The 27,452-nt window shown below is 55.6% G+C and overlaps 1 protein-coding gene across 1 annotated transcript; it reads left to right on the top strand.

Moving 5' to 3' along the window:
* The first annotated feature begins 77 nt into the window (after window positions 1-77).
* CLIC4 (chloride intracellular channel 4) lies at window positions 78-25,631 on the top strand. The gene is made up of 6 exons (XM_064172570.1): window positions 78-224; window positions 13,788-13,897; window positions 18,088-18,213; window positions 19,349-19,455; window positions 21,579-21,760; window positions 23,414-25,631. Exons 1-6 carry the CDS (start codon window positions 153-155, stop codon window positions 23,576-23,578), a joined length of 762 nt encoding a protein of 253 aa, XP_064028640.1. The 5' UTR covers window positions 78-152; the 3' UTR covers window positions 23,579-25,631.
* The last annotated feature ends 1,821 nt before the right edge of the window (window positions 25,632-27,452 follow it).

Below are 27,452 nucleotides of genomic sequence, written 5' to 3'. Positions count from 1 at the left end.
GCGGCGGCCCCGCCCCCTCGGCGGCCCCGCGGGCTCTTGAGCGGGCGGGGCGGGGCGCGCGGCAGTCGCGCTCGGGCGGGGAGCGGCGAAGGGAGCGGAGCGGCGGCGCCGTCCCGGCTGCAGCGGCGGCAGAGGCGAGCGGGGGCTGAAGCATGGCGCTGTCCGTGCCGGTTAACGGGCTGAAGGAGGGCGACAAGGAGCCCGTCATTGAGCTTTTCGTTAAGGTAAGGCGCTCTTGGGGCAGGCGTTCCCGTCCCGTTCGGTCCCGTCTCGGCGCCGAGCGCGCCGCGCCCCGACCGTTGGTCGCCCCCTCCCCCAACCCCCGTTTTCCCGCCCGCTCCCTCCCGGGGGGCCTTCCAAGTTTCCCTTAGCGGCTCGCTTCGGGCCGTGGGGCGGTGCCGGAGGAAGGAGGGAGGGAGGTAGGGGGCACGGCCGCTTCCAGCACCCCCCTGCGCCCCTTACCGCCGTGGCCCAGCACTGTGGGAGAAGACCCTTCCAGGCTTCCCCCGCCCAGACTCCCGCCGCACCGGGGAGCGCGGGGCTGGCTCTCCTCAGGGCGGCTCCGGGCCCGGCTGTCGGCGACGCCCTGCCGCTCGGTGCGGGGCGGCCGAACACAAAAGGGCTTTTCGGCGGGGGAGAGGAGGGGAGGGCGGCCCGGAGAGGAGGGGACGGAAGGCGTGCGGGGGGCCGCGGCTGAGCCGAGCTGCGCCGGCGGAGGCAGGGGCAGTGCGAGCCGCGAATAAGTCACTTCAGAAGAAGTCTGCCCTGCCCCTGCCTTTGCTGGAAGATTCTTTCCCGAGAGCGAAGGCTGCAGCTGGTGCGCGGCAGGACCGTGGGCATCAGAGGCAGGGAGGAGAAACTTGCTCCGAGCACCACAATGCGCTCCCCCATCGCGGCTCGGCTCTGCCTTGCGCGCACAGGACGGGAGTGGCCAGCACCGAGTTAGTTGTCACTCGCTTCAGCCTTCTTTTGTGTCTGAACCCAAGGACCTAACCCTATCACTGCTTTTTATTCCGACCTGGCAGATGGAGCGTGTGCTGTGCCGCCCTTATCTGGCACAGATGCCCCATGGTATCGCCACATGTTTTGCATTTGTATGATGCAATATTGTGCATCCTGCGGGGCTCTGGTGATGCAGCATCTTGCTTTTATCCTTCCTCCCCCACTGGCGTTCGTCTTTTATTTTCTCGGGCTTAAAACTTCGACAGAAACCTGCGTGTGAAGTGCTTGCGTTCTCCCTGCGTTTAGCTGATTTCGTTCTTCAGCGTTGAAGGCTGGAAAAGACCTCCAAGATCAGATGAAGTGGAAAAAATAGAGTGGAATGTCCTCATCTGAAGGCCTTTCTTAGGGTAAAAGGCACAGACGTGAACGTTTCCACCAGGCTTGGCAGAGCTTCTGGGGAGGGGGAACAAAGAAGTTACTAAGTAGAGATTTTGTCTCTTAAGTGACACTCCGAAGATGTTGATTTCCTTTTCTTCACCCAGTTTCAAGCTTTAGTCGCTTTGAGAGGCGATAGAGAGACTCGGAAAGCTTTGCAGGGCAGGATTCCAAACTCGATTTTGCTCGGAATATTTAGCTTCTGAGTGCAGGGGTTAGAATTTATTAGCCCAGCAATGAAGTTCTGAGATTGCTCTGAATTATTTACGGCAGTGCTTCTGCGACATAACATCCCAGCTTTTGTCTTCATCTGCCCTAAAGTTCATTGGCCAATTTGCCTTCTTTTTTAACTCTTTAAACAAATCAGAGGCAGGGGCTGGTGGCAGAAGGATGGAAGGGCAGGGGGAATAAGCTTTAAAGGTACTTCATGCAGGAGGGAGAAGGTGAATGATGATCTAGGAGAAAGGTTGATTCTGGTCAAGTCAGTACTGGGACCACTTAAAAATAGGAGACTGAAAGCAGGGAATGAGGGGACAAGGGGACATGAGGAGGAAGTTGTTGAGCATGAGAGTGGTGAGAGCCTGGAAGGGGTTGCCCAGGGAGGTGGTTGAGGTCCCATCCTTGGAGGGGTTTAAGGCCAGGCTGGCTGAGGCTGTGGGCAGCCTGTTCTAGGGTAGGCTGTCCCTGAGGGGGTGGAACTGGGCTGATCCTTGTGGTCCCTTCCAATCCTGACTGATTCTATGAATATTTTAGTCCCTCTCCACTAAAACTCCTTTATTGGCCTGGATTTCAGCAGGGATAATCAGTGTCTCCCACAAGGAAGCTTTTTTTTTTTTCTCCCAGGGTTGTGAATCACTGCTGCAAGCCTTGGGGACAGAGTTCAGGTTTGCTGCCTGCCTTCATGATCTCCAGGCACAGGGCTTATTTCCCTGCGAAATCCACACACACATCCCCAGCAGGCAGCCCCAAAATCGTTGTTTGCTCTGGGTGTTGCCTCCTGGCCCTCACTTTTTATTGAGGTCGTTCGGTGTTATCAGTGGATTTCTCCAAAGCTGATAGCCCTCCCCTTTGCTGCCTGCCTCGTTGGAGTTAGCTCTTAGTGCAAAAGCAAGCAGGGGCTCTGTGGTTATGGAATAACCCCCCCCAAGATAGCTGTCCAGGGGAGCAGTAGATGTTGATCTTAGTCCTTTTTTTACCTCCTCCTTCTATAAATGGGGAGAAGAGAGGAAAGCAAAAGCAGAGGCTGGCTGTGGGTGCAGTCTGGAGAGCCTCACCTTGCTGAATGGATAGAATCAGCCAGGTTGGAAGAGACCTCCAAGCTCATCCAGCCCAACCTAGCACCCAGCCCTGGCCAATCATAGGATCAGGCAGAATTGCAAGCATGCAGCTGAAGGGTGTTTTGGGGGGGGGAGAGTGGATGACCTGTGCGTTGTTGGGCAGCCAGACTCTCCAGGCAGACTTCTTGACCAAGAAGACCTCTGGCAGGCACCTGGGGCTGAAGGGTGGTGACTGTGACCTGTGTACAAAGGATTGCAGCAGCCAGACCCAGATGAAACGCAGCTGGGAAGCAGGAGAAACTCTTTGGCTTTCTGCTCAGCTCCCCCCCCAAAAAAAAACAACCCAAAACCCACCCCCAGACTGGGTTTGAATCTTATGAAGTTGTGATCAGTAGCAGAATAAGATGAGCACAGCCCTGGGAGGAGCTCACACGTGGAGAGCCTTCAGGTGTGGACAGGTATTTAGGGCTGTTGGTCGGCAGCAAATTGCTGTGATGTAGCCGAGGGGGACTCCATCAGCCTGCTGCAGCCTGGGCGTGCAGAGCTCTGTGCTCAGCCACGGGCAGGGCTGGGATGCTCGGGTGAGGAAATGTGTTCAGAGTGCTGGAGCTGAGGTGAATAATTTGGGTTTTGGTCTCGTATAATGAGTGGCTTCAGCAGGCTCTTTGTGGAAGTGCTGAGCTGCCTGCGGCCACTCTTAAACCCAGTGTAAATATTTACCAGGTCTTTCCTCTGAGAGCTGATTAGGAGAAAGCAGTGGAGCTGATTAGGAGAAATTAGTGACGTCTCTGGGCTTTTTTGTTTGCTTTGCCCATGGTTTATTAAGGGGGCAGGCCCACTTCCATTGTCGAGCAGGACTGGTTTTGTGCCCTGGTGGCGTTTCAGAGCAGGGAAGCCTCTGTTGTGCTGAAGGTGCACACAGGAGCTCCTGTGGGGCACTGGTAACAGCTGCCGTTTACTTTGGAATGGATTGGAAGAGATCTTCAAAGCTCATCCAGTGCCAACCCCCTGCCGTGGGCAGGGACACCTCCACCAGCACAGGTTGCTCAAGGTCTCATCCAGCCTGCCCTGGAACACCTCCTGGGAGGGCACATCCACAGCCTCCCTGGGCAACCTGTGCCAGTCTCTCCTCCCCCTCACTGTAAAGGATTTCTTCCTGATCTCCAGTCTGAGTCTTCCCTCTTCCATCCATTCTCTCTCATCCTATCACTCCAGACCCTTGTCAGAAGCCCCTCCCTGGCTTTCTTCTGTTGCCCCTTTGAGGTGCTGCCCCAAGTCACTGCTGTGTGGATTTTTGTTGTCAGTAGAACCTGCTGGGTTGAGCTGGTCCAAAAGAACCACTCCTCTGTGGGAACTACAGGGCACAGCTGGCAAAAAGGCTGCACAAAGGAGATGGGAGCTGCTCAGAGCTCACCCTTTGGTGTTGCAGAGGGCAGCTGGTTCCAGCATCCCTGTAATAGCAAGGTGAAGACAGAGCCATCAACAAGTTCCTTGCTGGGGAGGAGGAGAAGAAAACCCAACCGACTCCACAAGCAAGAAATTCAGCCTTTAGTCTGCTGTCAGGAGAGAGGGGTTGCAGGGTGTAGGTAGCCATGAAGGGAGCTGCTCTCAGCTGTGGAGCTTCTGAATCCCTGCCAATTCCTTAGCCCTTGGAGTGCTGGCAGCTTTCAGGTGGCATCGTGGAAGTGGGCACCTGTTGGCAACATCAGGTGGGGGTTTGCTGTCTGTTCACCTGTAGAAAAAGGGGGCCTGTGGTGTCAGCTTTCCTACTTGCCCCACTGGGAAGTGCTCCTCCCCAGAGCTTGCAGCAGGAGCTGTGTCTGCTCTGCTTGCCTGTAGATGTGCAGCAGCAGAGCTCTGGCAGCTGAGCTGTTTGCCTCCCGGGAGCCAGGTCCGCTCTGCCCAGCGAGGTGTTGGAGCCTGCAGCAGGAAGGGGATGTGTGGAGGGATCTCCATCTGCAGCAGCAGCCTTGGGCCTTGCTCAGGGCTGGCTGACTGCAGTGGGGTTTGGCTTCAGCTCTGCTTTTCTCTAGGCACCCTGGTGGAAAAGTTCCTCTGCAGCCTTCCTGCAGGATCCCTTCTTCAGCTGTCGTTAGGCAGCTCCGAGGTCACCCTGGAGCCTTCTGCAGGCTGCATCCCCCAGCTCCCTCAGCCTGTGCTCACGGCAGAGCTGCTGCAGCCCCTGGCTCATCTTTGTGGCCTCCTCTGGCCTCACTCCAGCAGCTCTGTGTCCTCTTTATGCTGGGGACAGCAGAGCTGGAGGCAGAACTGAAGGTGAGGTCTGAGCAGAGCCAAGGGGCAGAGTCCCTTCTCCTGCCCTGCTGCCCACACTCTTCATAGCAGCCCTTGAATCTTCATGGACTCCTCTGCATAGTTTCCAGGCCCTAAAGTTGCTCCACAATCCCTGCTCTGATACAGAAGCTTCTCTTTCCCCTTCAAGCCTTCAGTGCACAGCCTGAGACGTGGGAGAGCAGAGGGCAGGTTTGGTTTCATGGTGCCCTGTGCCCACGGAGTGCTGCTGTGGCACTCAGCACTGGTGTGCAGCATGCAGCAGATGCCCCCCAGCAGCCCTGCAGGTGCCTGCCTGCTCCCAGGCAGCAGCTTCCCAGGCTGTGGGGGGAATCCAGGAGCTCTGCCAGTTCTCAGAGCATTCTGTGGGGGTAGGAGGCAGAAAGCACACAAGTGTCAGGCGTTTGCAGCTGCAGACCCAAGTCCTCTTGGCAGCCTAACTGTGCTCCCTAGGTGTTAGCCAGTGGGGAGGGGAAGGATGGTACTGTGATGGCAGGGATTAAACCCATGACTGCTGAAGTGTAGTCAGAAACAATTTCTGACTGAAGAAAAGTTAACTCATCTGTGTAATCCCCTGGAAAATGATTGCCAGCAGTGCTGAAGCTCAGCTCCCAGTGCTCTGCAAGGAGGAGAAGTGAACTTTTACCTGTGAGGTCATTTTTAAACAGCAGTGTCCCAGGTGCACTGCTTCTGCCTCAGCAATCCAGTGCACGTCCAAGGGGCCAGAAGCTGTCCAGCCAGGAGGCAAGGAGCTTGCTGCTGCTTCAGATGTGCATCTCTGCCATGCAGAATGTGAAGGAACAGAGTTTGCTGAGCAAAGAAAAGGTTCTGGAGCCTGTCAGCTAAGCACAGGGTATTCCAAAATGCTTACACCTCAGTCCTGAAGCTCTGAAGAGGGAGACTTGGAGGGTGCTGGTGGCTGAGCAGCTCCCCAGCAGGCAGCTGTGTGCTGGGCTGCAGCCAGAGGAGTGTGGGCAGCAGGGCAGGAGAGGGGATTCTGCCCTTTGGCTCTGCTCAGAGCTCACCTCCAGCGCTGCCTCCAGCTCTGGTCTAGCTGAGAGGTGTCCCTGGCTGAGGTGGGGAGCTTGGAGCAGATCTCTGGGGTCCCTTCCAACCTGAGCAGTCAGGGGAAATGCACATCAAAGGTCTGAGGGGTCCCAGCCTGGCTCCTGCTGCTTTGCTGTGTGCCCCTGCAGAGAGGAGCTCCCTGCGGCAGGGAGCAGGGCAGCAGAGTCCTGGCGCTGGAAATACTTGAAGAGAAGGAGAGTCCTCTTGAAGTGAGCTCTCTCTTGCCTGTGCACCAAGGTGCTTGCTGGAGGAGAAACAAGATGTAGGCAGGGGCAGCAGTTGTGTAAAGGCAGTTTCAGTGTGAGGGAGTGGGTGGGAGGGGCTGCTAATCCCCGAGTGGGCAGCACTGTGCCACTATTAGCATCCTAAGAAGTCAGTAATCGTTACCCTGGCAGCCTGCAGTGACTCAGTGGCACTGTCTGGGCTCTGCCTGGTGATCATGACCTAATCTTGTGGAAGGAAACAGTGAGGGAAGAGAGTTCTGTGTGTGAGGAGTGTCCCTGTCTGCCTGCCCATCTGAGCTGGCTGAGCCCAGGAGCAGTTGGCTCCGGAGCTGAACTTGTGGACTTTCAGAGGCTGCTGTTGCCTCCAACACAAATCTGCAGTTGAAAGGATTTGGTTGGGGAAATTGATGGAACTTGTAGCTAAAGAGTAATCTGTGTGCTTTAGAAAGAGGACTTTTGGCCCCTGAGGTTGCAAGTTTGAGTTCTAAAAGTGTACTTTGGTTTAAAAAGGAGAGGGAAGAACTCAGGGCTGTTGTTGTTTGCTCACCAGTGTGAATTGACTCACTTGGAGTAGTGAGTCCTGGGTGCAGCTCTGCAGCCCCCAGCCCAAACAGGACATGGAAGTGTTGGAGCCAGTCCAGAGGAGGCCACCAAGATGCTGAGAGGGCTGCAGCAGCTCTGCTCTGAGCACAGGCTGAGTTGGGGCTGTGCAGCCTGGAGAAGGCTTGGAGGAGACCTTAGAGTGGCCTTCCAGGATCTGAAGGCTGGGGAGGGACTATTGACAAGGTCTGGTGATGAGAGGAGGAGGAGGAATGGGTTTGAAGTGGCAGAGGAGAGACTGAAACTGGATGTTAGGAAGAAGTGAGGGTGGTGAGAGACTGGCACAGGTTGAGGGTGGTGAGACCCTGGCACAGGTTTCCCAGGGAGGTTGTGGAGCACAGAAGCACCCAATGTGATCTTTGATCACATTGGGTGCTTCTGTGCTCCACAACCTCCCTGGAGGTGTTCAGGACCAGGCTGGATGAGACCTTGAGCAACCTGTTCTAGTGGGAGCTGTCCCTGCCTATGGCACAGGGCTGGAACTGGCTGAGGTTTGAGCTCCCTTCCAACCTAAACCACTCTATGAATGTTTTGAGACTCCCTTTTCAGTGAGACCTTCCAGCACCAGTGCTTGCCTCATTCCAAGCTCTGGCTGAGCTGGGCCAGGCCACTTAAGAATCCACAAGAACTACAGTGGATAACTACACTCTTTTTGCTGGCATCTTCTTCATAGCAGAGTGATAAGGTTCAGAGAGTCATAGGATGGGTTGGAAGGGACTTTAAAGCTCATCCAGTGCCAATCTGCTGCCATGGGCAGGGACACCTCCACCAGCACAGGTTGCTCAAAGCCTCATCCAGCCTGGTCCTGAGCACCTCCAGGGAGGTTGTGGAGCACAGAAGCACCCAGATCACATTGGGTGCTTCTGTGCTCCACAACCTCCCTGGGCAACCTGTGCCAGGGTCTCACCACCCTCAGCCTGTGCCCAGGGTCTTGCCACCCTCACCCTCCTCTTCAGTTTCAATCTTCTCACCCCTTCCAGTTTCAATCCATTCCCTTTCATCCTGTCACTCCCAACCTTTGTCCAAAGTCCCTTTCCAGCACTCCTGGAGCCTCTTCAGGCATTGGAAGACTTCTCTAAGGCCTCCTTGGAGCCTTCTCTTCACCAGTTTGAACACCCCCAACTCTCTCAGCCTCCCTCAGGGTAAGTTCTGCAGCCTTCTGCTTACCTTTGTAGCCTGCTCTGGACCTGCTCCAGCAGTTGCAATGTCTCTCTTACTGCTCTGGGCACACCAGGACTGGATGCAGTGCTCCAGTTCTTGATGGAGTCAGGAGTTTAAGTCAAGCTTTACACTTCAGGAGCTTTAAAGCTTTTATTTAGAATGCTGTGGGTTGGTTTTTTTCCCCCTTAACAAGAGGTAGCTCTTTAAGAGCTGTTTTAACTTTGTCAGGTTTCTAAATCCAGCTCAGAGATTCACTTATGGCCTAACCTGAGTGGGTTGGGTTTTTTTTTAAGGCTCTGGACACTCTGTTTTGTTTATGCTGCTGTGCAAAGCAGGAGCTGAAGCTCCTCTTGGTTCTCAATGCCTTTGTGTGTGAGTTCTCTGAGGGTTCAGACTCGTTCCTTGTATTGTTGGCCAGACAAAGGGCAAGGAACTTTGCAGGAGGAAAGGAAATGACTTGGTTCTGTCCACTGGGATGGCCATATTAGGTATAAACTAAATATAGGCCTGTAATCCAGGAGTGAAGTCATGGCTGGGTGTGCTCAGAGCTAATGAGATCACTCAGAGCTACTGGAGCAGCTTCAGAGGGGGTTTGGCTCTCTTGTGGCTGGAGTGTGATGAGCTGATCTTTGGAGAGCTGCTTGGCTGGACCAAAGAAAATAGGTTGGGGTTGTTTTTTTTTTTTGGGGGGGGGGGGGGATATTTTATTTATTTTTAGCTGGTTTTGTCCAAAACCAAACTCCAAGCCAGTGGAAGGAAGTTTGTGTTGCCTTCTCAAGTGATGTCTGAGCTGCCCTAGTGAGATTGCCTTATCTCCTGAGGCTCCAGCACAGCCCAAGTCATGTCCCTGAGGAGGAAGTTCCATCTGCAGCTGGAGAGCCTGGATACCATCTCCCAAGGGGTGTGGAGTGCAGCTGGGGAAGTGCTGCTGAAGAGTGGAGCTGCTGTGCTAAGTGGTGCTGCTGATGTGCTGGAGGGATGGGATCACATCCAGAAGGACCTGGGCAAGCTGGGGAAGGTCTCATCCAACCTGGCCTTGAGCACCCCCAGGCAGGAGGCAGCCACAGCTTCCCTGGGCTGCCTGTGCCAGACTCTTCACCACCTTCCTGCTGCAGAACTTCTCCCTCAGCTCCAGCCCTGCTCTGCCTCAGCTCCAAACCATTCCCCTTGTCCTGTCTCAGACACCCTCAGGACAAGTCTCTGTGCAGCCTTCCTGCAGGAAGGAGAAGCTTGCAGAGCAGGGTTATAGGTTGGACTTGGTGATCCTGAGGGTCTTCCAGTCTGGATGCTTCTGTGACTCTGTAATCCCTTCAGGCACTGGCAGCAGCTCTGAGGTCCCCCTGGAGCCTTCTGCAGGCTGCACCCCCCAGTTCCCTCAGCCTGTGCTCACAGCAGAGCTGCTCCAGCCCTTGGCTCATCTTTGTGGCACACTCTGGCCTCACTCCAGCAGCTCTGGGTCCTCTTTATGCTGGGGACAGCAGAGCTGGAGGCAGGACTGGAGGTGAGGTCTGAGCAGAGCCAAGGGGCAGAGTCCCCTCTCCTGCTGCCCACACTGCTCTGGCTCTAGCCCAGGTTCCCCTTTTCTGCAGGAACATGGCCAGGATGTGCCCAGCTGTTCCCCAGCAGAGTTTGTCCCTCTTTGCTTCCCAGGGTTTGCTACAAGGGAGTCACTTTGTTAAAGGTTCTGCTGCCAGAGTCGTGTGGCTGCCACGGGGTGAGGGAGTTTGGGAGCAAAGGAGCCTGAGGCTGCCCTCGGTGCTGTGCTGAAGATGTGCAGGGAGGAGCCAGGCTCTGCTCAGGGGTGTCCATGGACTGCACAAGGGGCACTGGGGGCAAGCTGGAGCAGAGGAGGTGCCATGGGAGCAGCAGGGAAAAAACTGTCCCTGTGAGGGTGCAGAGCCCTGGAGCAGGCTGCACAGAGAGGCTGTGGAGTCTCCTCCTCTGCAGACTTTCCAACCCCTCCTGGGTCCCTGCCCTGGCAGGGAGGTGATCTTTTGAGATCCCTCCTGACACTGTGGCTCTGTGCAGTGCACAGGGCTGCTGCTTAGTGAGTTAGGGAGAGCACCAGAGTCCAAAACAGCATCACCCCAGGACAGTCAGTGGCTGCCACAGTCATGTGGCTGCCATGGGGGGAGCTTATCAGCAAGAGAAGGGCTGAAGAGGCTGCTTGAAGGAGCTGGCAAACATTCCTGTCCCTGCTGGGACAGCCACATCCCCGGGCAGTGCCTCTTGTGAAAGGCTTTGGGGGTTTGCAGGAGCTTGGACAAGAGATTCATCCCGAGCCAGCACTGCCCTGCTGGGGCCAGAGGGCTCCTGGGCTCTGCTGAGAGTGTGGCCAGCAGGGTGAGGGAGGTTCTCCTCCCCCTCTAGCCTGCCCTGGAGTGTGGCCTGCTCTGGGCTCCTCAGTTCAAGACATGCAAAGAGTCCAGCTGAGGGGCAGAGTGGTGGAGTGGCTGTGGCTGGAGGTGTTGCAGCCAAGCCTGGCTGGGGCACTTAGTGCCATGGGCTGGTTGCTTGGCCAGGGCTGGGTGCTAGGTTGGGCTGGAGGAGCTTGGAGCTCTCTTCCAGCCTGCTTGGTTCTGTGGTTCTAAGCTGCCCAATGTGCTTTGAAACTTCTCCTGCTGACTTACTGCTGACCTCAGGCAAAAAGTCCCCAGAGCTGCAGGCTGAGAGCCAGGCAAAGCCACTAAGAAGATTCCTGCACACCACTGAACCTCTGTGCCAAGCAAGCCAGCTCCTGCCATTCTTCCCAACCTTCACAAGGCTCTGAACACAACATCCAGCATCCTTCTCAGCACCTCCAAGGTCAGCACCTCTGCCCTGCTGTGACTTCAGCCTCCCCTTTGGGCCTCCTGTTGTGTGCTGCCAGCATCGGCCCAGGCGCTGCTAGGAAGCCTCCACCACCCCAGCCTGCTTTTGCTGTGGAGCTTTGCCCTCCACCCTCATCACCCACAGAGCTTCCCCAGAGCCTCCCCAGCACTTTTGGGCTCAGGGTGACTGTTGTCAGGGAGGTGACAGGAGCAGCAGAGCCACAGCAGCTCCCAGTGCTCTGCCATCTCTGCACCACCTGTAACTGGTGCAGCCTCCACATCTGCTGAATCCCAGAGGGGGGAGGGAGGCTTGGAAGGGACCTCTGGAGGTCATCCAGTCCAACCCCCCTGCTCAAGCAGCCCTGTTGGCTATGAGGCTCAAAAGCCTGAAGTTCTCTTCAGACTCACCTGGGCTCCTGCCCCTCTCTGCGAGAGGCTGACCTGAAGTGAGCAAAAGTTTCTCCTCTGCCAAGGAAACCTTTCAGAGAAGCCAGACTTGGTCCATGCATGTGGCAGCTGTGAGGAGCACTCAGACCCCAGCTTGAGGAGTATGTTGGATGTTGAAGAGCTTCACCAGCCTGTGGGTTGTGACATGAAGATGAGGTCAGCACAAATGCCTGCTCTGAGCCTGGCAGTGCCACCCTGGGGCAAGATTTAAAACCTTTCATCCTCTTTGTCTGTGGATTTTTCTTTCTTCTGAGGAGGTGCTCCAGGCTCTTCAGCTGGGGCCATGGGGGACACCTCAGCCTGGCTGTGGCTGTCTGCTCCTGGGGTGCTGTGTAGCAGGTGGTTTCCAGGCCTCTCTTGGTGCCCCTTTCACCTGGCTGTGCTGAGAGCAGCTCTCCCTGGCTAATGATTAAAGCCAGCAGATGCTGCTGCAGTGCTTCTCAGGCATCCAGAGCTTGAGCAGCCTCCTTGGTGGCTCTGGGGGGAGGAAGGAGCAGACCTGCTGGGCTGTGCTGGACCAGGGTTGGTGCTGGCTTAGCTGGTTTGTGGCCAGTGCCATCCTGGCTGCAGCAGAAGTAATGTGGGCAGCAGATGGAGAGAGTGGTTCTGCCCCTCTGCTCTGCTGGCACCAGGGTGAAATTGCTTCCCACTGTCAAGGGGGTTTGGTGGTTGGTTTGTTCCTCCTGATTCTGAGCAGGGTGGGGAGACTCTGGCCCAGGCTGCCCAGGGAGGCTGTGGCTGCTTCCCCCCGGGCCAGGCTGGATGAGCCTAGCCAAGAGGTGCCCCTGCCCACGCTGGGGAGCTTGGAGCAGAGGAGCTCTGAGCCGTTCTGGGAGGGCAGCAAAAGGGCCTCTTGGGCAAGCAGTTGCATAGCAGAATTCCTTTGGCTCCAGAGCACTGAAGCCAGAAGTTTCTTGGCATTCTGAGTGCATTCCTCCCCCAGTGTGTGCTCGGAATAAGCAGAGGCTTTCTGGAGCAGGAGTGGGACAAATGCTTGAATGTAGACACAAAGTTCAGCTGCAGCTTCTGAAGTGCTTCAGGTTCTGCTGGAGGCACTGGGGGTGAGTGAGCTTTAACCCTTCCAGGTGCTGCAGGCACCCTCCTGCCTGCCTTCAACACAAGCAGCTGCTGCTGGGTGTTTGCTCAGCTGGAAGGTGGCACTTGTGCTGGGGGAGAAGGTTGGGTACAAGTTGGCATTGAAGCTGGAATGCATTTGAGCTTTTTGTGCTGCTCAGGAGGGTTGGATTGGGATGATTTCCAGCCCCCACCCTGCTGGGATTCTGGGATCTTCCAGTCCACTGCTGCAGTGCTCCAGCAAGCCAGCTGCAAGCAAGGATTAGGACTCTTCATTGCCTTGCAGGTGTTGTGAGGCAAGACATAGCTGTGAGTGCATCCAGGCTTCACTGCACTAAAGTCACATCCCAAAGGCACTTCTCCATAGGCAACTTATCAATAAGTCTTTGTCCTACCACAACAAAGCTCAATACAGAGTGAGAGTAAGGCAGCCCAGGCCCCCAGTGATGGCATCCATCTCATGATTGCCCTGGCAGTGACGTGTGGCTGAGCTGCAGGAGCTGAGCCTTTACTGGGCTGCAGCTGGAGACAGGAAACCTTGGATCTTGTGACCAGATCCAGTCCTCTGAGAAGTGCTCCAGAGCTGGCAGACTGTCTTGGCACAGAGCATGGAGTGGTTTAGGCTGGGAGGATTGTCCCTTGGGTTGGGGCAGCCCTAAATGCCAGCCCAGGCTGGGGGATGAGGAGGTTGAGAACAGCCCTGCAGGATGTTGGGGTGCTGGTGGGGGAGAAGCTGGATGGGAGCCAGTGATGGGCACTTGTAGCTCAGAAGGTCAGTGCCAGCCTGGGCTGCATCCAAAGCAGTATTGCCAGAGATAGAGAGAGGGGATCCTGCCTCTTCCTCCTCAGCTCCAGCCCTGCTCTGCCTCAGCTCCAAACCATTCCCCCTTGGCCTGCCTCAGACACCCTCAGCAGAAGTCCCTCTGCAGCCTTCCTGCAGGATCCCTTCAGGCACTGGCAGCAGCTCTGAGGTCTCCTGGAGCCTTCTCCTCTGCAGGCTGCACCCCTCCAGTTCCCTCAGCCTGTGCTCACAGCAGAGCTGCTGCAGCCCTTGGCTCATCTTTGTGGCCTCCTCTGGGCTCACTCCAGCAGCTCTGAGCCCTCTTTGTGCTGGGGACAGCAGAGCTGGGGGCAGTGTCAGTGATGTGAGGGCTGCACAGGCAGTAACTTCTGTGACTTGATCCTGAGCCTCTCTTCATTTGAAGCTCTTGCAGTGCCTGTGGCTGGCCCAGCACTACCTCCTGATGCCAGGAAGAAGTTCTTCACCATCAGGGTGGTGAGACACTGGCACAGGTTGCCCAGGGAGGTGGTGGAAGCCTCAGGCATGGAAGTCTTTAAGGCCAGGCTGGATGTGGCTCTGAGCAGCCTGATCTAGCACAAGGTGTCCCTGCCCGTGGCTGATCCCTGAGGTCCCTTCCAGCCCTGCCAGATGTGTGACTCTGCTCTGCTCTCTCCTGCAGGCTGGCAGCGATGGGGAGAGCATAGGGAACTGTCCCTTCTCACAGAGGCTCTTCATGATCCTGTGGCTGAAGGGAGTCGTGTTCAGTGTCACAACAGTGGACCTGAAGAGGTAAGAAATGCCTTGGGGTGTGCCAAGCCAGGAGCACTGCACTGAGACCTTCCTCTGGGCTTCCCAAATGTCACCTCCTGAGCTGGCAGAGAGAATCTGTCCTCAGAAGCACCCAAGAGAGAGCTCAGGGCCAGCAGAGCAGCCAGGGGGGATTGCTTCTGAGTCTCTCTGGTCCCAGGGGCTGGGAGAGGCTCTGGAGGCTCAGCGATGCCTTCTGGGTGGCCTTGGAACCTCCTGAGTGCTGAACCTGCTCCAGGCCTGGGCTTTGGGCAGCTCTGGGACACTTCTGCTGCTGGGTTCAGGCTTTTGGGGTGCTTTATGCTTGGATTTCTGGGGCTCTTTTTGGGCTTGGAGCTTTTTGGAGCTTGTTTTTGGCTTGGAGCTTTTTGGGGCTCTTTTGGGCTTAGATCTTTTGGGGGCTTGGAGCTTTTTGGGGCTGTTTTTGGGCTTGGAGCTTTTTTGGGCTTCTTTTTGGGGCTGTTTTTGGGCTTGGAGCTTTTTGGGGCTCTTTTGGGCTTAGATCTTTTGGGGGCTTGGGTCTTTTTGGGGCTGTTTTTGGGCTTGGGTCTTTTTGGGGCTGTTTTTGGGCTTGGAGCTTTTTGGGGCTTCTTTTTGGGGCTCTTTTGGGCCTGTTTTTTCATTTGTTTCTTGGTGGTGGTTTTTATTTCCTTGTTTTCTGGTGGTGGTTTTTATTTCCTTGTTTCTTGGGGGGATTGTTTTTTGCTTGAGTTTTGGGGGGGTTGATTTTTTTGCCCCCCTATTTTTTTGTGGGTTTCTTCCCCCCCCCCCCCCCCTTGTCTTCTGCTGTGTTTTTGTCTTGGGTTTTGGTGTTGGTTTCTTTTCCCCTGCTTTGTTTTTTGGTGGTTTGGGGTTTTTATTTGGCTTTTTTGTGTTGTTCCCCTTGGGTTTTGTTGTGTTGGTTTTGGGGGAGGTTTTGCTTTCCCTCCTGCCATTTTTTGCTGTCAGTTCTCTCTCTCTCTCTGAAGTCTACTTTTACTCTAACACTTTTAATTGCCTCCTCCCTTGGCTCTCAGGGGCAGTTGTGCTCTTCAGCCTTTTAAGGCTTATTCCTGTGTGCTCCAGCTCCAAAGGCTGTGGTTTGGCTGTGGTTGAACCAGGATTTGTTGCCAGGAGCAGCAAACTGGAAGTCAAACCCTGCCTCCTGTTTGGGCTTTTGGCTGTGGGGTTTGAGTCTCTGCTTGGCTTTTTGGGTGAAAGACCCAAGTGGGTCTGAGTTGGGATGGCCAAAAGGGGTTAAGAAAGTGCTCTTGGGGTCCTTGGCATGGCCAAAAGAGGTTAAGAAAATGCTCTTGGGGTCCTTGGCTTGGCCAAAAGAGGTTAAGAAAGTGCTCTTGGGGTCCTTGGCACAGCCAAAAGGGGTTAAGAAAGTGCTCTTGGGGTCCTTGGCATAGCCAAAAGGGGTTAAGAAAATGCTCTTGGGGTCCTTGGCATGGCCAGAAGAGGTTAAGAAAATGCTCTTGGGGTCCTTGGGATGCACTCAGCTGCTTCTGCAGGCTGCTTTTGGGTCAGTTCCTCAGCCTGGGCTGTTTGTGCAGCCCAATCCTCTCCCCTTTGCTGGTGTTGCTGCAGCTCTGGTGGGTCTTGGCCTGTGTTTGTTTTTAGAAGAACATTCCTCTGGAGGAATTTTATCTCAGCCAACAGGCAAAACTGGAAGGGAGCCACCAGGACTTCCTGCAATTGTAGTGAGGTTCCAAAGCTGTATTTGAATGAAGTGTTAAAGCTACTTAAAGCACAGCCCAGGGCAGGCTTGAAACCCTCAAAGTCAGAGGGTGGTGGCAAGTGGGAGGGAGAAGCTGCTGGAAAATCTGGGCCTGAGAAGGGTTAAATTCTTGTCTTAAGAAGACTTTTCTCACCTGGCTGAAAGCAGGAGGGGTTCAGAGTGGTTGAGTCACCACCTCTGCATGTCTAGAAAAGCTCTGCAGATGTGGGGCTTGGGAGGTTCTCCTCCCACTCTGCTCTGCCCTGCTGAGACCACACCTGGAATTCTCTGCCCAATTTGGGGCTCTCCAGTGCCAGAGAGGCAGGAATCTGCTGGAGAGAGTCCAAAGGAGGCTGAGAGGATGAGGAAGGGACTGGCACAGCTCTGCTGTGAAGATAGGCTGAGAGCCCTGGGGCTGCTTAGTCTGGAGAAGAGGAGGCTGAGAGGGGATCTGATCAGTGCCTGTTGGTATCTGAGGGTGGGGGTCAGGGGGAAGGTGCCAGGCTCAGTTTGGTGGTGCCCAGTGGCAGGACAAGGAACAGCAGCTGCAAGCTGGAGCCCAGAAGGTTCCACCTCGACAGGAGGAGAAGCTTCTTTGGTGTGAGGGTGCAGAGCCCTGGAGCAGGCTGCCCAGAGAGGCTGTGGAGCCTCCTCTGGAGGCTTTCCAACCCCATCTGGATGTGTTCCTGTGTGCCCTGCCCTGGGCACTCTGCTCTGGCAGGGGGATTGGAATGGATGAGCTCTAGAGGTCCCTTCCCAACTCCTACATGGCCTGGTGGGGTTAATGATCCTGAAGACCTGTTCCAACCTGAATGATTCTGGGATATTTTCAGGCATGGGATTCAGTTTTCTCCACCTGTCTTGCATAAATGGCCCTGAGCACACTTAGTCCTCCAGGCTGTTGCTGTTTGTCCTGCTTAAAAGGTTCAGCAGGAGCTGGAATTCTGGCAGAGGTTCTTCATTCTGCATGGGAGGCTTCTCCAGGAGCAACTTGAGAGCTCTGCTTAGGTACCAGAGCCTCAGTGTTCTCCCTGCAAGCATCCTGGGTGTTTGTTCCTGAGCTGGACTCCTCCTCCCACACACTCAGGAGGCTTTCCTGAGCTGTGGATCCAGTTGCTGGATGCCTGAAGCTGGCTCAGAGAGGTCAGGCTGTGTAAAGCCCAAACCCAGTCCAAGGGTCACAGCCCAGCCTGGCTTTGTTCAAACAGCAAGGAAGGGGCAGCTTTGTCTTGGCAGCCTCTCTGCTGGCTCAGGTGGTGTTTGTTGTTCCTCACCCTGCCCAAGGCTAGCAAGAGCTGGGGGACATCCTGCAGCCTGTGCTCTGGGCAGCTTGGCAGCAGTGGCACTGCACAGTCCTGCCTCAGGGTCCCAGCATGGGGCAGTTGGACCTCTGGGGATCATCCAGTCCGAGCCCTCAAAGATCACATTGGGTGCTTCTGTGCTCCACAACCTCCCTGGGCAGCCTGTGCCCAGGGTCTCACTGTCCCCAGCCTGTGCCCAGGTTTTCAGAGGTGATGCTTAGATCTCTGTCAGTCTGTCTGGCAGCAGTTTGTGTCTGCACATAAACTCAGCCTGCCCTGGCTCAGGGTTGCTGCTTCTCAGCAGAGTGGTGGGGGGGGGCAGGATTAGAGTGATCACAGCTTAGGCTATATATAAACTGCAGCAGGTCCTGGAAGGAGAGGCAGTGGTGCTGTGGTGCCTGCAGGCAGAGCCCCCTGGGCTAGGAGGAGGAAGCAGCAGGGTGAAGGAGTTGGAAGGGATGGTTGGGAGGTTTGTCAAAAGGGCATGGGAGGAAGCCTGGGGAGCAGGGCAAGGGAGGGGTCTCTGCCCTCTGCTCTGCTGGAGCCAGCTCTGGAGCCCCCAGTACCAGGATGTGGGTCTAGAGGAGGCCACAGCAATGATGGGGAAGGCTGAAAGACCTCTGCTGTGGGGCCAGGCTGGAAGAGTTGGGGTGGTTCAGTCTGGAGAAGGCTCCAGGGAGACCTTAGGGCAGCTTCCAGGATTTGAAGTGGGTTCAGGAGAGCTGGAAAAGGACTTCTGACAAAGGCATGGAGTGAGAGGATGAGAGGTGATGGTTTCAGAGTGGAAGAAGCTGGACTGAGGTGAGACATTAGGAGAAGTTCTTCCCTGTGAGAGTGGTGAAATTCTGGGGCAGGCTGCCCAGAGGAGCTGTGGAGGCTGCAAGCCTGGAGCTGACCAAAGCAAGGTTGGATGAGGCCTCGAGCAGCCTGGACTGGTGTAAGGTGTCCCTGCCCATGGCAGGGGGCTGGAACTGGATGGTCTTTCAGGTCTCTTCCAACCCAGAGCACTGCATGATTCTGGGCTGACACAAAGGTCAGTCCCAAGTGTGACCTCTCTGGAAGGAGGAACAAGAAACACCTGAGAGCTTCCTAGAGCTGCAAGGCTGTGAACCCCTCAGGCAGTGCTTGTGGCTGTCCCATGCTGACTTTTGGGTCGTGTCTCACCCTAGGAAACCAGCAGACCTCCAGAACCTGGCTCCAGGCACTCACCCACCCTTCATCACCTACAACGGGGAGGTGAGGACAGACGTGAACAAGATTGAAGAGTTCCTGGAGGATGTTTTGGCTCCACCCAAGTAAGTGTCCAAAGGAGCTTTTGTCACCTTGGGTTGTTCTCACAGGGGGAGTTCTCCACCAGTTAAGACTCTCACCCTGAGTGAGACACTGCAGACAGCTTGCAGCTGTTGCCCTTTGCACCTCTCCTCACCCAGAGCTTGAGACTGTTTTTTCTGTTGGGGCTTATTTTTGTCCTCTGATCCTTCCTGCTCTTCTCCAACTCAGTGGCTGCCTGGTGCCAGGGGAAGGCCACTCTGCTGTGTCCAGGGGCATGCAGCTCAGAGGGGCTGCTTGGGCAGCATCAGAGTTTGGAAGAGATGTCCAAGATCATCTCAGCCCAGCACTGCAGGGTCACCACTGAGCCATGTCCCTGAGCACCACAGGAACACCTCCAGGGAGGGTGACTCCAGCACTGCCCTGGGCAGACCATTCCCATGTTGGAGAACCCTTTCCTAATCCCCAGCCTAAGCTTCAAACCATTCCCCTGTGGCCTGGCTCTAGACACCCTCCTGCAGGGTCCCTTCAGGCAGCTCTAAGGTCCCCCTGGAGTCTTCTCCAGGCTGCACACCCCCAGCCTGTCCTCACAGCAGAGCTGCTGCAGCCCTTGGGTCCTCTTTGTGGCCTCCTCTGGACTCACTCCAGCAGTTCTGTGTCCTCCTCTTGGTAACAGCTTTGGAGTCCACGATGGTTTGGAGGTGCTGATGCTGATTGGAATGGAAACAAAGCTGCAGTGAGCAGAGGTTAGGTCAGTGACCAGACTCTAGGATCTTGGAGGTCTCTGCCAGCCTCAGTGGTTCCATGAATGCACTCAGCAGTTACTCAGTTTGTTACCTGGTTGGGCCCTAAGGATGTTGTTGTCTGCAGAGCTCTGGTCTGCTCCTTGGCTGCTGTGCTGGAGTCAGGCAGCCTGCTCCTGTGCCCCTGAGCCAGATTGAGCAAACAACAAAGAGTGCTTTGCTGTTCCTCTGGAAGGGCTTTGGTCTGGGAACTTGGGTTGAAGTGGGAGTGTGACACTAGACCCAAGCAGCAAATCCTCCACGTCCCACCTGAGAGTGCAGGAACTGGTCAAGGTTCAGGTTTGTGCTAGGCAAAGGCTGCTGAGCCTCTCCCTGCTCAGCCTGCTCCAGGGCTGCTCCTTTCTGCTTCTGCCTGCAGGTACCTGAAGCTCTCACCAAAGCACCCCGAGTCCAACACTGCTGGCATGGACATCTTCGCCAAGTTCTCTGCTTTCATCAAGAACTCTCGGCCAGAAGCTAATGAAGGTAGGGGGCCTGGGGGCTCTGCCTGGGCTCCTGCAGGGCAGCTTCCCCTCTCTCTGCTGCTGAGCACCTGAGGGAGTCTCCTTTGTTAAAGTCGTGGCTTAAAGTCTGTGGTCGAAGGCTCCAATGCTCCAAAGAGGACTTCAGTTCTCATTGGATGCTTGGGTTGGAAGGGACCCCCCAAAGCTCTCCCAGTCCAAGCCTCTGCACTCAGCAGGGACATCCTCACCAGAGCAGGTTGCTCAGAGCCTTGTTCAGCCTCATCTTGAATATCTCCAGGGATTAGGCCACAGCTACCTCCCAGGGCAACCTGCTGCAGTGTTCCAGCAGCCTCCTGCTGCAGAACTTGTTCCTAACAGCCAATCTCATTCTGCTCTGCTCCCATTTCAAACCATTGCCCTCCTCCTGTCCCTGCAGGCCTCTGGGAGCAGTCCCTCTGCAGCCTGCTTGGAGCCCCTTCAGCTACTGCCAGGCTGCTCTGAGGTCTCCTTGGAGCCTTCTCCTCTCCAGGCTGCACACCCCCAGCTCCTTCAGCCTGCCCTCATAGCAGAGCTTCTGCAGCCCCTGACCATCTTTGGACCTGCTCTAAGAGTTCCATGTCCCTCCTGTGCTGAGGACTCCAGAGCTGCCCCCAGCACTGCAGTGTGGGCTCAGCAGAGGGGCAGGAGCTGCTGGGGCTCAGCCCTGGCTGGGGCAGGCTGTGGGCTGCAGGTGCAGGTTTCTGGCTCGGGCTGAGCTGCTGCTCGGGCAGCTCCTGCGCTGCACTGCACAGTGTTTGCAAGCGTTAGTAAGGGCTGAGCAGCAGGCACAGCATCTGCTGGGGTGTGCTGCCCTCTGCTGCTGTTCTCCACAGGCCTGCTCCGGGGCTGGCAGCTGAGCATGTGGCAGCGAAGCAGCTGCCAGCTCAGCCTGCAGGAGCCACAGCACAGCTTCACTCGGCTTAGTTGAAGCCAGTTCAGGGCTACTCTTAGGAAACAGCCATAAGCCACTGACCCCCAGATAAACCCTTGTGGCCAGTCTCAAAGGAGTGTGGGCTCAGGTATCCAGCAGCTGGGAGGTAGCCTGCATCTGAGTGCTACCTAGAAGGGCTTTTAGTCCCAGTTTCAGGCTTGTTTGGGACCACAAAGGCAGCTTCAGCTGTGGTGTTGCCAGGGGAAAAAACAACTGCCCAAAGCTTCACAACTCTGCAGGCTTTGGTGTGGTGTGGGGGTGCAGTGGGGTGGGTTTGAGTGCTGCTTTGCTTTGCAGTCCATAGAATCCCCCAGGGCTGGAAGGGACCACAAGGAGCAGCCAGTTCCAACCCCCCTGCCATGGCCAGGGACACCCTACCCTAGAGCAGGCTGCCCACAGCCTCAGCCAGCCTGGCCCCAAACACCTCCAGCCATGGGGCCTCAACCACCTCCCTGGGCAACCCATTCCAGCCTCTCACCACTCTCCTGCTCAACAACTTCCTCCTCACCCCCAGGCTGACTCTCCCCACCTCCACCTTTGCTCCATTCCCCCCAGTCCTATCACTCCCTGACAGCCTGAAAAGTCCCTCCCCAGCTTTTTTGTAGCCCCCTTCAGATCCTGGAAGGCCACAAGAAGGTCCCCTGGGAGCCTCCTCTGCTCCAGCCTGCACAGCCCCAACTCTTTCAGTCTGTGCTCACAGCAGAGCTGCTGCAGCCCCTGAGCATCCTCCTGACCCTGCTCTGGATGCACTCCAGCAGAGTGGAGCAGAGGAGAAGAAACCTCCCTGGCCCTGCTGGCCACACTTCTGCTGCAGCCCAGGCTCTGCTTGGCCCTCCAGGCTGCAAGTGCACACTGCTGGCTGCTGCTGAGCTTCTGCTCCAGCAGCACCCCCAAGTCCTCTCCTCGGGGCTGCTCTCCAGCCACTCACTGCCCAGCCTGGATTGGTGCTTGGCATTGCCTCGACCCAGCTGCAGGACACTGCACTTGGTCTTGTTGAACCTCCTGAGGTTGGCCTGTGCCCACCTCTGCAGCCTGCCCAGGTGCCTCTGGCTGGATCCCTGCCCTCCAGCCTGGCTGCTGCACCACACAGCTTGGTGTGCACAGCAGACTGCTGAGGCTGCACTTTGCCTTTCTGTGTCCCCTGTATTGCTCTTAAAACTGCTCCTCTGCTGCAGCCTTGGAGCGTGGCCTCCTGAAGACCCTGCAGAAGCTGGACGAGTACCTGGACTGCCCCCTGCCGGACGAGATCGACGAGAACAGCCTGGAGGACATCCCAGTCTCCACACGCAAGTTCCTGGACGGCAACGAGATGACATTAGCGGACTGCAACCTGCTGCCCAAGCTGCACATTGTCAAGGTAGGCACCTGCAGGCCTGGGGGGATGGAGGGCAAAAGGGACTGCCCAGGGAGGTGCTGAAGCCAAGCCTGGCTGGGGCACTTAGTGCCATGGGCTGGTTGGTTGGGCAGGGCTGGGTGCTAGGTTGGGCTGGAGGAGCTTGGAGCTCTCTTCCAACCTGATTCAGTGATCTGTGCTGCTCTGGAGTCCCAGTGAGTGAGTCACAGGATCACAGAAACATCCAGGCAGGAACAGCCCCTCAGGATGGCCAAGTCCATCCTGTAACCCTGCTATGGTTTGGCTTGGAAGGGATCTCCAAAGGGCATCCAGTCTGAGCCCTGCACTCAGCAGGGACATCCTCACTAGAGCAGGTTGCCCACAGCCCTGTCCAGATTCACCTTGAGCATCTCCAGGCATAGGATCTCAGCTACCTCCCAGGGCAACCTGCTGCAGTGTTCCAGCAGCCTCCTGCTGCAGGACTTGTTCCTCACAGCCAATCTCCATCTGCTCTGCTCTCATTTCAAGCCATTGTCCCTGCTGCTGTCCCTCTGCAGCCTGCTTGGAGCCCCTTCAGATACTAGCAGGCAGTTCTGAGGTCTCCCTGGAGCCTTCTCCAGGCTGCACACCCCCAGCTCCCCAGCCCCCTTCTCCAGACCCTTTCCCAGCTGTGTTGTGCCCAGAGTGAGTGGCACAGAGCTGCCCCAGCAGTGCAGGTGTGGGCTGCCTGGTGCTGAGCAGGGCACAGCTGTGCCTCTGTGGCCCCAGTGAGCTGTGCCAGTTTGTACTGCAGATGGAGCCACAGGCTTAGTTTCTGCCTGGGTGCAGCAGCAGTTACTGTGGTGAGGAGAGCAGCAGAAAGGTGAGCAGCCTGCTGCTGCAGCCCTCTCAGCATCTTGGTGGCCTCCTCTGCACTGCCTCCAACACTTCCATGTCCTGCTTGTGCTGGGGGCTCCAGAACTGCCCCCAGGACTGCAGGTGGGGTCTGAGGAGAGCAGAGCCAAGGGGCAGAATCCCCTCCCTTGCCCTGTGCCCACACTGCTCTTGCTGCAGCCCAGCACAGGGTTGTGTCTGGGCTGCACTCACCCTGCAGGCTCCTGTGGAGCTTTGTGGAGCTTTGCATCAGCCCAGACCCCCAGGGCCTGTTCCTCAGGGCTGCTCTCAGCCATTCTCCACCCAGCCTGGAGCTGTGCTTGGGATTGCACCCACCCAGGTGCAGGACCTTCCACTTGGCCTTGTTGAATGCCATGAGGTTGGCCTGGGCACACCTCTGCAGCCTGTCCAGGACCCTCTGGATGGATCCCTGCCCTCTACAAGTCGACTGTGCCACACAGCCTGGTGCCATCTGCAAACCATGGCAGTGGGGTTGGGAACTGACTGCTCACAGATGTCAGGGGTTGGAAGAGACCCAAAATGCTCATTGAGTCCAACCCCCCTGCCAGGGCAGGACCATCCAGTCTAGCTCAGGTCACAAAAGAACACATCCAGACAGGCTTTGAAAGCCTCCAGAGGAGGAAATCTTCAAGATCCCTTCCAAACTAAGGGAAGATTCATTCCATGAATCTGTGACAGGGAGATGCAAAATGGAAAACCCCAAAACCCCAAAGAGCTGAAGCTGAAGGTTTGGAACATCCTCATCTGCTCTTTTAATTCGTAGCTTTGTTCATTTTCTCCCAGGTGGTGGCCAAAAAATATCGCAACTTCGAGATCCCCAAGGAGATGAAAGGCATCTGGAGATACCTGACCAATGCTTACAGCAGGGATGAGTTCACCAACACCTGTCCTGGAGACAAAGAGATTGAAATAGCTTACAGTGATGTAGCCAAGAGACTCACCAAGTAGAGCAGCCCTGGCAGGAGGGAGCTGACTTCTCGCCCTGTCCCCTAACGCCGCTTCTAACAGACTGCTCCCTGCTGTGGCTCTGGGTTTCATCTAAAAGTAGCAGGTTTGGGTTGGGGTTTTTGTTTTTGTCTTTCTTGCATGAAGTTGCAGTTATTCACAGCACTGGTGGACAGACCAGGTACAGTCATCACCTAAGGTTTGCAAGTGACAGCCCCTGGGGGTTTGGGTCCTGGCTGGGGCTGGGGGGGGAGTTTGCTTTGTGGTGGTTTTTGTCCTTGTCTCCTTTCAGAGGGAGTTCTGAGCTGTGCAGTTAGCTTCATACTGCCCTGGGGCTGACTCTGGATTCTTCACCTGGCAAAGGTTTGGGCTCTGAGTGGGGTTGAGGACATTGTCTTGCTCTATGGTACAAGGAATATTTATGTATTTTGGAGTTTATTGCTTTTTCCACCACCTCCCCCCCAGCCCCCTCCAGATGTATCCCCAGTTGTCATCCCCCTCTGCCACAGCTGGACTGTACCTGCTCATCTGTCCTGGTGACTTAGAAAAGGGAACTTAGCATCCAAAAGAGCCATTTGCAAAAGCTGTGGCAGGGCTCTGGAAGCAAATTCCTCTGGGGCTTGGAACAGCAGCAAGGGCTGAGAATGACCTCAGGTGTGAAAGTTGGAGCTGAGTGAGCTCAGACAGCAGAGGAGCTGGAGAGCCCTAGCAGGGAGCTGACAGCTCAGAGCTGGTCTGTAGTTGGGAATGACCTCCAACAGCAGGAATGGCCTCAAAGAGCAGGGAAGTCTGACTCCAGGCTTGAAGTCTGAGAGCTCTAGCAGGGAGCTGACAGTTCAGAGTTGGACTTCAGTTGGGAATGATCTCAGACAGGGAAGTTTGAGCACTCTAGCAGGAAGCTGACAGCCCAGAGGTAGCCTTCAGTTGGTAGTGGCTCAAACACCAGGGCAGTTTGACTCTAGAGCTTGAAGTTTGAGCACTCTAGCAGGGAGCTGACAGCTCAGAGCAGTCTTCAGTTAGGAATGGCCTCAGACAGCAGGGGAGTTTGGCTCCAGGCTGGAGCACTCTAGCAGGAAGCTGACAGCCCAGAGGTAGCCTTCAGTTGTGTCTTGAAGAGCTGGGTGAGGTGAAACCTCCACTGCCAAGGAAATGGGCAGCCTGCCTCTGCCCTGAGGTCAGGCTTGCTGTCAGGATGCCCCCTGCCATCACCAGCAGAGTTGCTGTGGTGGCCTTGCAAGTGGCTTTCTTTTGGGTAGCTTTTGTGTAGCCTTTGCTTTGTGTAGGTCTGGTGATCCTTACTGACACAAAGAAGAACCCCAACCCTCTGTGCTGGCCTGAGCAAAGTGCACACCAGCAGGAGTGCCCTAGCTGGGGGCCAGCTGCTGGAGGCTGAGGAGCAGCAGTGCAGTGATTGCAGTGGTGCAGGACTCCACACTCAGAGCCTTGCTGGGAACGAGTTGGAAGTGAAGGAAGCTCAAGTGGCCTTTTCAAAGACAACATTTGCCTTAAATCCCAGTATGCAGTGACTGTGTAGAGGGATTTTATCCTCTGGGGGTGGGGGGGTTGTTTCCCTGAAAAGTAAAACCTCTCTTCATGACTCTTGGTCAAGAAAAGCTGTGTGGAAACCCAACCCTTTGCTGCTGGATTGAACCCTCCAGCTGCTTGTCTGTGCAACCTGCACCTCCAGAACCATTGCACTGCTCTCCCAGACCCTCTCTGGGGTGGGGGTGGTTTGGGTCTCCTTTTTAACAGCAACACTGAGGGAATAGCACTGCTTTTATTTTTAAAAGGAAGAGGAAAAAGATAAGAGGGGGGAAAAAAAAAGTCAATTTTCAACTCTTTCTAAACCAGGGAATAGGAAATTTTTTGGGGGTGGGGGTGTGGGGAGGGAGCTTTTGTGGTTTTTTTCCCCTTGTTTCAGATTACTGCATGAAAGAAACCCTTAGGTGATTGTTTTTTTACAAGACCATCATAAACCAACTCCAAAGAATGCTTCTCTCTATGCCTGTTATTATTATTTTGTTGTTTGTAAAGATACTTTTATATATTTAACTGATTTTTTTTGTGTGTTGTGTCTTTTTAGCAGCTGGAAAGTGCTGATCCTTGCTCTCTAAGCTGTTCTTTTGGGGGGGGGACACACACACATTTAACATCCTTTGCAATAACAGCAACAAAATGGTCACATAAACACTTTTATACACTAATAGATTATATATTTTGTCTTCTGGGGTGTGTGTGGGGAGGGTTAAAACCAAACAACAAAACCTCAACCTTGACTTTTTCTAAGCATCCTGCTTTTTGGGGTTAGTTTTTGAGGGGGGGGGGGGGAGGGGGTTGGGGTTTTTTGCTACTTTATATAGCCAGGAAATGTTTAGTTTGGTGTAGAAAAAGTAGGATACACACAAAGTAGTCCCTGTGGCTTTGTGGTGCCTTGGCTTTGCCTTGCTAGAGCTGGGATCCCAACCTGAAGGCAGTTAGCAACCCTCTGAGGTGTCTTAAGGTAACCATAGGTGCATTTAGACCTTGCACTTAGAATCCCAATCTGAAGGCAGTTAGCAACCTTCTCCTCTTAGGTGTCTTAAGGTAACCATAGGTGCACTTAGAATCCCAATCTGAAGGCAGTTAGCAAACCTGTTAGGTGTCTGAAGGCAACCATAGGTGCACTTGGACTTGGCACTTAGAGGTGCACTTAGAATCCCAATCTGAAGGCAGTTGGCAACCCTCTCAGGTGTCTGAAGGCAACCATAGGTGTGCTTAGACCTTGCACTTAGAGGTGCACTTAGGACTTGCAGTGTGTTCAGGGCTGTTGAGGCACAGAAAGGCAATTCCTGCTAGGGAAGACCTTGACCTGTGGGCTTTCCCTGTGCCTGTGTTCTGGTGGCATTTAGCCTGAACAGGGCTGTGGAGGTGCTTACCAGCTGGCAGCTCTCCTGTGCCACAGGAGCTGGGGGCTGCCAGGCTTGCTCTGGCACACTTTGGGTGGGTTCTGGCACAAGCCTCTTGGTGGCTTCAGCCGGGGCCGTGGAGGGTGAGGAGCTTCAGCCGGGGCCGTGGAGGGTGAGGAGCTTCAGCCGGGGCCGTGGAGGGTGAGGAGCTTCAGCCGGGACCATGGAGGGTGAGGAGCTTCAGCCGAGGCCATGGAGGGTGAGGAGCTTCAGCCGGGGCCCAAGGCAGTCTGAGTTCCATCGAGCAGCAATTACTCTGCCCTCGATGGAATCTGAGTGCTGCTGCCAGCCCCTGCTGCTGCTCCAGGGCAGCTCTGCCCTCCCAAGCAGGTATTCCACCTGGCTGCCTGCCTCAGCAGCCCACGGAGGGACCTGGCATGGCTCAGAGCTCCCCCCAGAGCACAGGTGACTGCCAGAGCTCCTGCACGGGAAGGGAAGCCCCAGCCCCAGCGCCCTGCTTTGTGTGGAGGACAGCACAGCCCAGATGCAGGAGCTCAGGTTTTGCTCCTCATTTGATTTCTTTTTCTCCTCACTTAGGTTTTCTTCCTCCCTTTTTTCTTTTTTCCTTCCCCACTTTCCCCCCTTCCCCTTTGAGTTGGGAGCCTCTTTTTCCCCTTCCCTCTTAAGATGATTTTCTTCTCCCTGTTTTGTTCCCCCCATTTGTGTTATTTTTTTCCTCTCCTGACTTAGGGATTTTTTTTCTCCCTCCTGATTTAGCTTTTCCTCCTCCTGATTTTATTTCTCCTCACTTCACTTCCCCCCATAGCTTTTCCCTGAACCAGGCTTTCCCCCTGGCAGAGCTCCCTCCTGTGCCCGAGCTGCCTGCTGAAGGAGAGCCCTGTGAGTTGCCAGCCAGGCCCACGCACTCCGGAGCTTCCCTGCTGGCTGTCCCCACGCAGGCCAGTCCCAGGCACACAGCTTTGCCGTTTGCA

The sequence above is a fragment of the Pogoniulus pusillus genome, chromosome 37 (assembly GCF_015220805.1).
Source record: "Pogoniulus pusillus isolate bPogPus1 chromosome 37, bPogPus1.pri, whole genome shotgun sequence".
NCBI classification, from domain to species: Eukaryota; Metazoa; Chordata; class Aves; order Piciformes; family Lybiidae; genus Pogoniulus; species Pogoniulus pusillus.
Note: the sequence above shows the minus strand (reverse complement) of the source record. Positions and strands in the feature narration are given on the sequence as shown.